Source organism: Olea europaea, chromosome 23 (genome assembly GCF_002742605.1).
Source record: "Olea europaea var. sylvestris chromosome 23, O_europaea_v1, whole genome shotgun sequence".
NCBI classification, from domain to species: Eukaryota; Viridiplantae; Streptophyta; class Magnoliopsida; order Lamiales; family Oleaceae; genus Olea; species Olea europaea.
This window is the reverse complement of record NC_036259.1, coordinates 6370924-6383676: the sequence shown is the minus strand read 5'-3', so window position 1 is coordinate 6383676 and position 12753 is coordinate 6370924. Positions and strand designations below refer to the sequence as shown.

General features: G+C 31.2%; 1 protein-coding gene across 1 annotated transcript; it reads left to right on the top strand.

Annotated features, from left to right (window-relative positions):
• Positions 1-7269: 7269 nt before the first annotated feature.
• On the top strand, positions 7270-7777 carry LOC111371888. Its single transcript, XM_022994043.1, has one exon. The coding sequence runs from the start codon at positions 7378-7380 to the stop codon at positions 7609-7611; it is 234 nt and encodes a 77-aa protein (XP_022849811.1). The 5' UTR covers positions 7270-7377; the 3' UTR covers positions 7612-7777.
• Positions 7778-12753: the final 4976 nt, after the last annotated feature.

Genomic DNA, 12753 nt, shown 5'->3' with positions numbered 1-12753 from the left:
TTGTCATTTGGGCTCTGTTTTTATCTCAAGATTGTGTAGTCATTGAGCTTAAAATTGGAATTTTGAGCAGGCAGATAATTTATGTGAAGGAAGCCAATATTTTGCATTTGGTGAAAGAAAGAACGGAAAAATTCAGAGTTTTCAAGTTTTTGAATGCAAATTTGCATTTTCTGCGTTAATTTTGATTTCTCTTACAGGATACAGTGATAAGGCGGTGGAGGTGATGGTGGGGATGATGGTGGTGGAGAACGATTCTTCCAATTTTTAAGAGAACGTGTTTGGTGGGATGTGATTTGTCATCAATTTTGAACACCGTTAATGGCCACGTAAGATTTCCATCCACCAAGTGCAAATTTTTGTCCAAGTGGATAGATGGAATGATGGTTGAGTAACTTTGTACAAAAGTGAGTGAGCAGTGAGTTACCTTTTAATCTTGGATGGGCAAGTAGTAACATATTCTAAATGTTAGTGAGCAATGATTTAATTAGCTCGAAATATATATACTATACCCTTGTTTGAGCCATTAATTTCCATCAAAATGCACTTTTCAGCAATGATTTCATCCAATTTCAATCACACATTCGTCATAAAAATAATATTACACACAAATTTATGACTTTTCTTTTATTTTTTAACTACACATTTATAATGAATGTGTAGTTATAACAAATTTTTATTTATACACAAATTTCACAGCAAATTTCTTAGAATCGAGCTACATAGCTCGCGCAGGTGACCACATGATTGAGATAATATACACACATGGGGTCGAAATTATTTTATTTATGGGGAATTCACGTCGACCATGTGAGAGTGCGATCATCCGGATTGTCAACTATACAAATTGTTTGGCTTTTTCCAATTTCTTAACCATTTCTCATTTCTGCGAGCGTGATGAATGATGATCTGGTGAAAGATAATGGGAACAAAACTGAGAATTAGTAGTGTCAAAAAGGGATAAAATTGTTCACATCATTCTACACAAACTGAGAATCAGTACGTAGATTGTTACAAATAGCATTATTATTTGAACTATATTGACCCAAAACTATATTACATGAAAAGTTTGAAAGCTCATCCTAATTTTTTCCATTTTTCTAATTTTTTTTTTTTAAAGTTTAAAAGTTTGTTGAGTATAGCCCATATTTATTAAAGATTTTTTAAAATTCATTTTAAACAACACATTCAAATAAAATAATTTTGCACTTGATTCATAATTTTTTTTCTATTTTTTAATCCTACATTCTTAAAATAATAATAATAATAATAATTTTCATAAAATCTATTCTCAAAAAACTTATATAAAAAAAAAAAATAATAATAATAATAATAATTTTCATAAAATCTATTCTCAAAAAATCTATATAAAACATACTCATAGTTTAAAAGAAGATACGATTTTTGTGTGGTAGTTAGTTACATTAGAAATGTCTTTTAATTGTGTCATGATTAAGATTTTTTGAACGTTTTCTTAAAAGAGTGGTGAAAATGGGAATTACACTCCTCCTTAAGGACATTCTTGGGAGTTTCTTTTGGTCTTTTTATCATTTTTGGGTGGCATCGTTTAAAAAAGGTTGGAAATTTCGATATTTGTTAGCTTTTATTTTTTTTATTTTTATTTGCACTCATTTTGGTTTTGGCCGTATTTCTCGACCAACTAAATCAGCAAATTTTAGTTGTTTCTCAAATAGGTAATTGGAACAAAATGATCCTACATTTCAATGTTATTGTGCAAAACGTTTCTATCCTTTATTTTTTTAAGCATTTTCACCCATACCTTCCACCTTTCATTGCGCAACATGTCATTTTCATCTATTTTTAACGATTTTACCATTCTATTTAAATAAAACAAAAGAAAAGAAAAAAACAACGAACTAAGTGCAACCAAAGTACCAAAATTTCAAAAAACTACAAATGAATTAAAAATATATTCTTAAAAATAAAAAAAAATAAAGAATAAAAAAGACCTTTATTGTTGCCTGACATCAGAATTTCGAATAATTTTATAAAACATTTACAAATTTAAAAGACCACACACATACATTGTTGTCGCCTATCTTTTTTCTCTTCATCGAAGTTACCAATAATCCTAAAATTCAAAATTTTGGAATCAGAAACCAAGTAAATTAAAGTAAATGAGCGAAGAGTCAAGAAAGAAGCGACGGCGGAGAACTAGTGGCTCCATCGCCGACATCCTCAGAAGACCAGAAGTCCTCAACCGGATCTACCACCTCCGGCAAGAAAGTCATCACAAAGAGCGTAGACATAAAAAAGGACATTCAGAGAGAAGCTATTGACATTGTCATAGCTATAAATTGTTTTCATTTCACTCAAAATAAGCAAAACCCACTAATTTTTCTCCTGGTTTTTGGGTTTTTTTATGTTGATTTTCGTTGCTTGAAAAAACATTTTTCTTTTACATATAGAATCATAGATCACATATATAATTTATTGAAATTTATCAAAATTTCAATGCTCTCAAATTTGGTGGGTTAAGGATATAGGTTTTTTTTTTTTTTTAAGAAAATATTTTTAACTTATTTGTAATTTTATTTTTATTTTTTTTTGAAAATTTGGGATTTTGGTTGCAATTAGTTCATTTTTTTCTTTTCTTTTGTTTTTTGTTTTATTTAAATAGAAGGGTAAAATCGTCAAAAATGGATGAAAATGACCTTTTGTGCAATGAAAGGTGGAAGGTAGAGGTGAAAATGTCAAAAATGAAATATAGAGATGTTTTGTACAATAACATTGAAAAGTATGGATGTATTGTGCTAATTACCCCTTCTCAAATTCTCTTTCAATTTTATCAGATAATTTTCAATCCACATTTTGTTCAAACAAAGACTTTACTTTTCCTTCCTCCACCATTGTTTTTCTACTTTTCGCCAAGTTATTCTTCAGTCAACAAAGCTTGTAATTTAAGTATAAAATCTTGTTTTATAAGCAAGCTATCACAATTTGTCGTCTCTTAGAGGGGCCATGCTTCTTGAACCACGTAGTTGTCACTCTTAGATCCGGTAACTTTTTAGTTCTAGAAATATAATACCTTGCTTTGTGTTGGCAGTTTACACACGAAGGCGAGGGTAAAAATTCTTAGAGGGGTTATCCTTGGGGTACACAAGGGTGTCCAGAATAGCGCCCCCTATTTGTATCCATTTTGAACACCCTTATGTACTTGTTTATGTACCCCAAGAATAATTCTTCTTCGAGCATGTAGCTCCTCTTGCTAGGGATGGATATAGGCATGAGCTCGACCAGACTACAACCCGTATCCACCCTTGTAAATGACCACTTTGTTTTTAGTTTTTTATTGTTGTTGGTCCCAGAGCATAGTGATTATTTAATGAAAAACAAAATTGCAAAAATTTAAAAACAAGAACACAAGGATTTTTCACTGAAAAAAGGTTCGGGTTTTCAGTCAATAACCTACTTACCTCTTGAGCATCTGCCAAGAAATACAACTCCACATCTACTAAGAAATCATACAAATGTATGAAAAAATCAGGATTTCTTCAAGTTCTTTCTAACATCCTTATACTCAAATCAGTAACCAAAGCAACTCTCAGATATCTTTCACTGATTGTGCTAAACAACCCTCAATCTCACCTAAAAAATAGAGATTACATCACAAAGACGGAAAGTTACAAATTTTCAGAGAAAGCCTAGCTCACACAGATAAAAAGAACTTTCGAAAGAACAACAATACAGTAAGTGACCCCAAGAAAATGAAATGATCAAATATAATATCTATCCATATGAACCAGTTCAAATCTAGGATTTTAATTAATCCACATGTACGGTAGATCACAGCCCGCTATAGAGGCAAAAACGTGAAACCAAAAATGCTTTTTATAATTGGGCCAGAGTTATCTTAAAAATTTAATCAGCCCAACATGCCAGAAATAGTGAGACAACCCAATCGTCTTACAATTTTTTATTTTTTAGATAAATTTGTGTACATTTGTATTGCAATCTGTATCCAAACTCATGGTTGGATCTGCTGCCTAGTCTTGGGAGTGTCTTTACCCATTACATTCTATGACTCTGGATCCCTATATTATCAACTGGTCGTATCTAAAGCTTTAAAGTTGTCATGGTTAACCACATCACATTTATTTTAGCCTCGTTGATGACAATGACACCTGGAGTTATTTAAAGATTTGTTGAAATCAAGAATTAAATGGACATGTATAATCATTTGTAAAATTTAGTGTTTGTTAGAGCCTTAGCTTTTAGGAAAATAAATAAATTGTAAGAGATAATTGCAGCAGTAACCTCAAAACCTTTAAAACATTAGTAAACTTTTTCAAAATCTTTAATTTGTTGCAACCGTCACCTCAAACATTTCGAAATGTTGCAGCAGAGGCCCTTTTGGACGTTTTTCATCCAATTGTCCGTTAGTTGACTAAGAAATTTGACTTTGACCATATTTTTAATATTTTTGAAAAGATAAAATATTAACTTTCCATTTATGACATTAAAATAAATTAAAAATTAAATTAGAAAAAATAAGAAATAAAAAAAAAAATCAATCGTCTTCTTCCTTTCACCCCCATCCCAAACCCAAAATCAATTAGCCCGTCACTGCTAATGTCATCGCCACCTACATCCCCAACCATAAAAGCCCAAATCAAAATGTAACCTATAGAAATATGAGGACAAAGAAACCAAAATGCAACCCACTAGGGAAATTACCCAAATCAAAATATGCGGGGGACCATTTCGCATCACATGAAGACAAAGAAACCAAAGTAACTTTGTATTGAGTTATTTTTATTTTTGCTTTCTTTTTCTCAATTGTAGAGGTGCCGTAATCATGTATCACTGTGTGATGCGCAAAAGGAGAGAGTTTTAAAGTTTTCTTCAGATGGGTACCAAAGGAACGCTTGTGGCTGGTTCACACAACAGAAAATGAGTTTGTACTCATCAATGCTGATGAGATTGGAAGAGTAAAAGCTTCAAAAGTCATTCTTTTTTGCCCCTTTACATTTTCGACTCTTAAATTGGTTGCAATTTGCAACTCAAATTGGTTTAGAAATTGCTTATTTTGGGTTTATTGACTAGTTGTCATGCCCGATTTCTTTTCTCCAGTCAAATTGTGTTTTTAGGGTTCATATTTCTATGGGTCATATTTTGATTTGAGTTTTTATGGCAGGGGATAGAGGTGGAGGTGGCGGTGGCGGTGGCGGTGGCGGTGACGGTGACGGTGATCAGGTAACTGATTTTGGGGGGGTTGGAGGTGAGAGGAAGAAGACTGTTGGTTTTTTTTTTTTTTTTTTATTTCTTATTTCTTATTTTTTCTAATTTAATTTCTAACTTATTTTAGCCCCTCGTTTGAGCCACATTATTGTAAAAATGAGAATGAAAAAATAGTGATTATGGGTTCCACATAAGAGATAAAAAGTCAAATACGATGACTTGATGTGATGAATAACAGTTATATTTTTCATTTTAAAGAGAAAATAATATGACTCAAATAGGGTTTTAATGTAATAAATGAAAAGTTACCATTTTATCCTTTCAAAAATATTAAAAATAGGGTCATAGCCAAATTTCTGAGTCAACTAACATGTATTTGGATGAAAACCATTCAAAAGAGCTCCGTCCCAACGTTTCGAAAGGTTTGCGGCGATGATTGTTACAAATTAAAGGTTTGGGGTCTCTACTGTAATTATCATATTTTGTAATGGAGAATATGTGGCTAGAAAGCAAAGAAAAATTAATTTTCTGTATAAAATTATTTTATTGAAAGAATGTATTATTAAAAATGAATTTAAAAGAAAATGAGACTCAAATAGGCTTTTATATGAACGGGATGCATCCTAGTTTAGGTTTAACCGAACCACATGGCCAAGTCAAAGTTCTAATCCAATCAAAAGAAAGTAAATGCTGACAATAAAATAGGTCAAGCCGTCAGAGAGGATCTAAATGTCAACAAGATGAAAAATCTTCCAATGAGACACGAGGACCACGAAGTAGCGGTCAAAAGTTCTTTATTTGCTGACGACACACACGCTTACTATCCATACCAAGTAGAGGTGACTTGTGAATTTTGTGTTCGGTCGTGTTTAAGTGTTTGTTTGGAGAAGATTGTTTTAAGTGAAAAATATTTTTTTTTTTTAATTGTTTATGGAAAGTGTGGTTAAAAAGTAAAAGTAAAATAAAGTTATTAATCTCTTTTAGCCCCCATTTGAGCCATATTATTGTTAAAATGAGAATGAAAAATATAGTCGTTATAAGTCCCACACAAAAAATAAAAAGTCAAATATAATAACTTGATATTATGGCTAACAATTATATTTTTTATTTTAATGAGGAAATAACGAGACTTAAACAAGGCCTTAATGTGTGTTTATAATATTTTTTTTCAAGACTAAATGATACAAACTTTCAAATTTATAACAAGTTCTTGTAATAGAACTCAATAATATTCAGTCGATAAAGGATTAAATTTTCTCTCTGACTTGGGATGAAGTACGGTGAACTCTCTTATTCTCAATTCAACATTTTTCATTTTCATATTTAATGAAACGTATTTCTTTTTCAACAACGCACATATTGAAATATTGATGAGATTCGTAACAAAAAATCTTGCCATCACTTTTTTGACATATTAGTTTTTTTCTCAAAAACTATTTATATTTTAGGCAAGCAGTCATTAGAATATAATGACTTCAAATAATATCAACATTCTCTTCTATTATCTTGGTGCTTCTATTCACATCCAAATTTTATTTTCATATCAGTTTAATTGGAATAAAGGTCTCCAATCTTCGCCAATGGTAGCATATATGATCATAATGTTTTTTGTCAGATTCTTATCTTCAATCTTTACTTAAATTGCATATCTTTTTTTCTTTTTCTTTTTTAACGGTTTTGTCCAAACATTCTGTTAGAATGCTTTAAAATAAAGAAAAGCTCTATATTCCCTTACATTTTGTCACATTATATTACAAGTAAAGAATTTTTTGACAAAAAAACCTTATAAATAACATGTGGCACGACAATGTGGGAAGATGAGAAAGAAAGAAAGAAAAAAAAAATCCACTTACATTTTGTCACATCAACGTCAGTATAAATTCTATTAAATTTTTCTCGTGCTTGCTGATTTATTGTATTCCCTTTTGTCAATGTATTGTGCATATATTTTTGTTTTAATTTTTAATATAAGAAAGGAGGGCATTTTTGTCTTTCAACTCAATATGAACGACAAAATATGGAATCGCAACGCGTGCTCACATGCAATTTCCCCTATATATATTTAGGTTGGACCATATCCTTTTCACATTCGGCATTCATCCAAATTCCAAAACCCCAATCCAAATCCTTGGAATAAACACAACAAATCTCTCTCTGGAATTCTAATCTCGTTCAAAAATGAACGGCGACTCATGGGCTGATCAATGGGACAACGGGCCGGACAGCTTACCGGAGAAAAAGAAAACCACCGGCGGCGGAGCTACGGCGGCTAAGTACGGAAAGAAGGTCGGTGAAGGCCTTGGAAAAACCAAAGCAGTGGCTTCCACTGGCGTGAAGAAGGTTAAAGAAGGAACCTCTGTAGGCCTGCAGTGGATCAAACAAAAATACCAAAAAACCACTAACAAACCCTGATTTAAAGCCCCGGTGTATGCTTCTAGGGTTTGTTCCTTTCTGTTTGATTGATTATGATACTTTCACTTTGATTTTATCATGCTTATCCGTCTCTGTGAAAATATAAACATTTTTTTTATATAATTTATTGAGTAAAGATCGACGATTATATTATGGTTTTGTTTAATTTTTTTTGTTCTTATTTGCTTTTACGTTATTACCTATTTCGATTTAAAATTTTATATTGACATATATTTCTGCGTTTGGCACAATAGTCAATCGAAGAGCATTCTTCTGGATAGATGAAAATAGTAAAGATGGACTTATTCAATCAATCAATTGTATGACCTATTCAAGATTTGTAAGTTGTAAATATAGAAAAATTAAATTTAAATATTACGTTATTAAAATTTCTCGATATTGCTACTAAATTTGCTATCGATGATATTAACACGTGATAAATTACATAAACGTGTAAGCTCATTGACCAAAACTTTGCAACACGAGTTACACAATCATTGTAGCTTGCACTCGCTACGCCTTTCTAGTAATGTTACAAGTTCTCACAAGTGTAATTGTTGGTGATCCTTTTCGTGAGAGGTAATCTCTTATTTGTTATTATTGTCTTTCTGTTATAAATTAGGGAAAATAAAAGAGAGAACTTAATAAATTTGTGTATTTTATTAAAAATTAAAGTTTCATATTTATAGGGAAGAATTAGGGTTATTAGGGATACGACAATTAAAATGACTGCAAGGGTATAAAAGCCATTCATAAATCCTACTATATTTATAGCAAACCCCCTTGAATGACTATTTACATAATAACTATTTCATTGAAACAACGTTTAGCAAAAAAAAATCGATGGGACAAAAATGTCAACAAAATGAAAAAAATATAAATAATTTGGAGTAATAAAATGCTGACTCGTTTAAATCTTGTGAAAAAAATTCAGTGAGACAAAACTTGATTGAAGAAAAAAGAGTACAACTACTCCCCTGATTTCAATTCTTGTATCCAGCAATCCATATTTTATATGTTAATGTCTTTAATATTGATATCTTATACGCCGATGTCTTCAAGAAAATCTAGATGGATAAAACTTGGTAACTGCAGTAATATGATGATTTAAAAAAATCTCTTATTGATCTCTTCAAGAATATCACATATATCGGAGTATTATTTTGAGGTTAAGTGTTTGTTAGGTTATGGACATTTATTACACAAGGAATATATCTCATTAAAATCATATTAAGAAAAATTTCGCGGGAAAAATTCTAATTAAGAAAAAAGAGTGCATCATTCTTTTGAGAACACTATAAAAATTATCTCATTAAAAACGTTGTCAGAAAAATTCAGTATGACAAAAAACCTTAGTTAAAGGGAATAGAATATAATGTGTATTTATTTCCCCTTAAGATAATATTACTTGTATTACATGCTTCAGACACATTGAATATTTTAAGGTAACATTAATAGACATGTTAGATGAGTTGGCTATAATCAAATTAGGATATGTATATCAAATTCCATACATTGTCGGAGTAATAAAATAAAGACTTGTGATTACATCCACCACATAATAATTTATTTATTTATATAAGTTTTCACGAAATTCATTATATAAAGAGTCGTTTCATATTATGACTTTACCTTTTTCATTTTCATTTCGTATAATTATACATCTTTAGATGCTCAGATTGTACATCCAAAAATTTTGAGTTTCTCTAGTAAGTTTGATTTTACTAGGATCTCATCCAAAAATTTCAGGTTTCTCTAGTAAATTCAATTTGTTAGGATTACATCCATTTATTTGACCAATTGTTTATTTATAGACATACTTCAATGAATTTATTTCAATTCCTTGCTATTCATATATGATGTAGTACATCATGTGCAAAAGTGTTGTTGACAACTTTTTCTTTTTGATTATATTTCTTTCTTTATAACATAACTTATTGATATATCTCAATTTTCAACATATCAGATACCTAAACCTCTTCTAAAATTTTATAATTTGTTATGTCTAAATAGTCGTCAACAATACATGTTTCATTAATGAGATCATTTTTACTAATTGCTCCATTTTCATTCAGAGATTTTCATATTAGAATCGAATACCATCACGCTTCATGCATGTCATAGATATATCAAATATAATGCTAATAAATTGTCTTCCTAGGACATCAATTCAGTCTAGAGCATTTAAAACTGGTACGTGAGATAGTGTTGATCTCTTTGGTTAGTAAATGCATCTAGATAAATTATCTTGAAAACTTTTTATTCGAATTATCGTTTGCGAGAATTTATATAATAAGCATTTATAAATTATTTTCAATTTCTTAATTCCCCTTCTAATGCTGAAAGAATTGTCCAATCAAATTGACACTCATTTCTCTATCGTTAAAAAATATCACACATTTGGGTTAAGAGTTCAAATTACACATTTATTCTCAACATTTTTTTGCTTTTCATCTTAGTGCATTGTGATGAATCAATTTTACATATACTGCATTATCAAAATAATTAGACGAAAAGGTTAGGCTCTAATCATAAGCCAATTATAAAAGGAAGAACTATAATATTGACATGATGCGTAATAACATTTTTTATACAGAAATGGAAAGTATTTTGTTTTCAATTAAATTAATTGAAAGCGTTTAACAAGCAATAGTGTTAAACATTTTATCGACATTTTAACTAATACTTATTAAAATGTTAAGATTTATGTCTACTAGCACTCTTCAATAAAATAATATTACACACAAATAAAAAAAGTTCTCATTTTTTAACCACACATTTTCCATCAATCTACTATTTCAAAATACATTCTTTTAAAATAATGTGGCTCAAACACAAACTTAATATTCGTGTGTGAATGAATGCATTTATGGTGCCCAACTTTTGATATTCTTAAGATTCATCAGAAATTATGTCCTCGTTTGGCCCCCATTATTGCCAAATTTTAATGATTGGAATAGTATTTTTTGAAAAATGTGTGGTTGAAAAAGAATGAAAAGTTTTTGATAAAATTGTGTGGTTGAAAATAAGAGAGAGAAAAAGAATGAAAATGGGTGCCGAGGGCTATATTTAATGATGGCAATGGGTTGAGCCGAGCTGGCTCGGCCCTTCGGCTCGTTACTCGTGGGCCGAGCCAAGCCAAGCCCACGAGCCGTTGGCAAGCTCGTGTATTTTTTTATTTATTTTTTGCACATTTTTTTTTAAAAATTTCAATTTTTTGGACAAGCCCGAGCCGCCCACAAGCCGAGTTTTAATGAGCCAAGCGACCGAGCTGACGAGCCGCTCGACCCGTTTGACATCCCTAGCTATATTGCAATATTTATTTGGAATTATTTAGACTTGGATTATGTGTTTGTTCATTGTTTTACGCTTCCACTTCCGTAAAGTCACCTTCCTTATAGAGACTGATTATTGTTTGCGAAATAGATGGCATAAGTTATTTTACACGATGAAACCATTGTTACCCCCTTTCAATTCAAAAGTGGAAGAATTTTCAAATTTATATTATAATTTCTACTATGGTCCCTTGGATTTTGGCACATAGATTGGAGAATTTTTTTGATTTGAATGATGATAGTTGTGAGGGTTCTCTGGTTTTCAGTGAGCTTTTGAAAACTATACTTCACACATAATATTTTGAACTAAACACCTAATTCATTTTCAATTTCAAAATCGGAAAGAAAAACCTTTCTCCTTATTCTGCAAACATTGTTGGAAAATTAAACCGATAATTGCGCATGTTATATTCACAATAAACATATCGTTTATTTGCATGAAATCGAAACGTATTCCATCTTACTGAAATTGGATTTAATAAGGCAAAATGAGAATTTACTGATTCCGAAGAATATGAATGTGGAACCTTCTCTTTCGATTCTTGAACGATTGAACCTTGCAATATAAATATATAAATTAGATTAATCATTTTCTGAAATCAAATCATAATAAAAGGAAATCAGAAAATGAAGAAAGAAGGTGCAAATGACGGATTTTTGGTCGAGGCAAGTGGTGGACACTTTGTCCTTAAGATGAATTTGCCCCACATCGGTGCTAACGGTTCTCCGACAATCATTTCGCAAGATACAACGACCACGTCGAGCCATAGGAGCACTTTAAATGACTTCGATCAGCGAATTCGAATGGAATTCCCTCTCTACCGTGACCATGACCATGATCATGATTTTGATGCAAATGTTTTATACAAAATCAAAGTGTAAATTGGAATGAAATGATATAGTATCTATGACTTTTCTTGAATGAATAAAATTCAAACACATGCGGTCTATATATATAGTAGTTGGAAAGGTATGTCAAAAGACACAACTATACCAAGAGACACATCTCTTGAAATTCATAATTATTAGATATTAATCATACCCATACCAAGAGTCATGATCTTTTACATGAAAAGACACACTTTTCATCCACATATTTCTAGAATATTTCATAATATTCTATACGATTTTTCAATAATTTCAAGTATTAAACGACTTTATATTTGGCTTAATTTCTCATTCACCAAATTAAGAATTTCACTTAAATAATTATGTAAACCAATTTTACATACAAAATTCCAACAATCCCCCACATGAATGAAAATTAATGCAAATGTCTATGTAGACACTAGTAGAGAGAGAGCGGAAAAACACTGCATCAGGTAAGGTAGCTTCTGGCTTTGAACCTTCCTTAGTGAAATACCATCGGATTTACTAGCTAATTGATGAACGCGATGTTCTTGAACCATCAGCCGTTAGTATAAACCAAGACAACAGTACTCACACAATGTCTCCCATAAACCGTTCATGGTTCTCATGACTTGGTTCATTTTGGCCCTGAATCCATCTTGGTTCTATAAGTGTTTAGAGAATTCAAGCCTTGAATAATTCTCATTGAAGCGGCCCCACTTCACACTTACATAGGTGATCTCCTGTTAAGAGTATTCTGCCCTACTCCACTTGACTTAATCAAGATATAGGAATCATTAAAAGTTTATCTTAACCTCAAATCACTCTGCAGAAGACACTTTGGTATCATAGGAATGAGTTAGGAAATTAGTTTCCTAAGTGTTTCATAGAATCCCCATAGCTTAGTTGTCCCTTTGAACCAAGATCTTGAGATCTCCAGTCAACATAGTAGGGTTAC

Bases quoted from the DNA above. Each gene is read 5' to 3' on its own strand.
- LOC111371888 (XM_022994043.1), top strand. From the start codon at position 7,378: ATGAACGGCGACTCATGGGCTGATCAATGGGACAACGGGCCGGACAGC.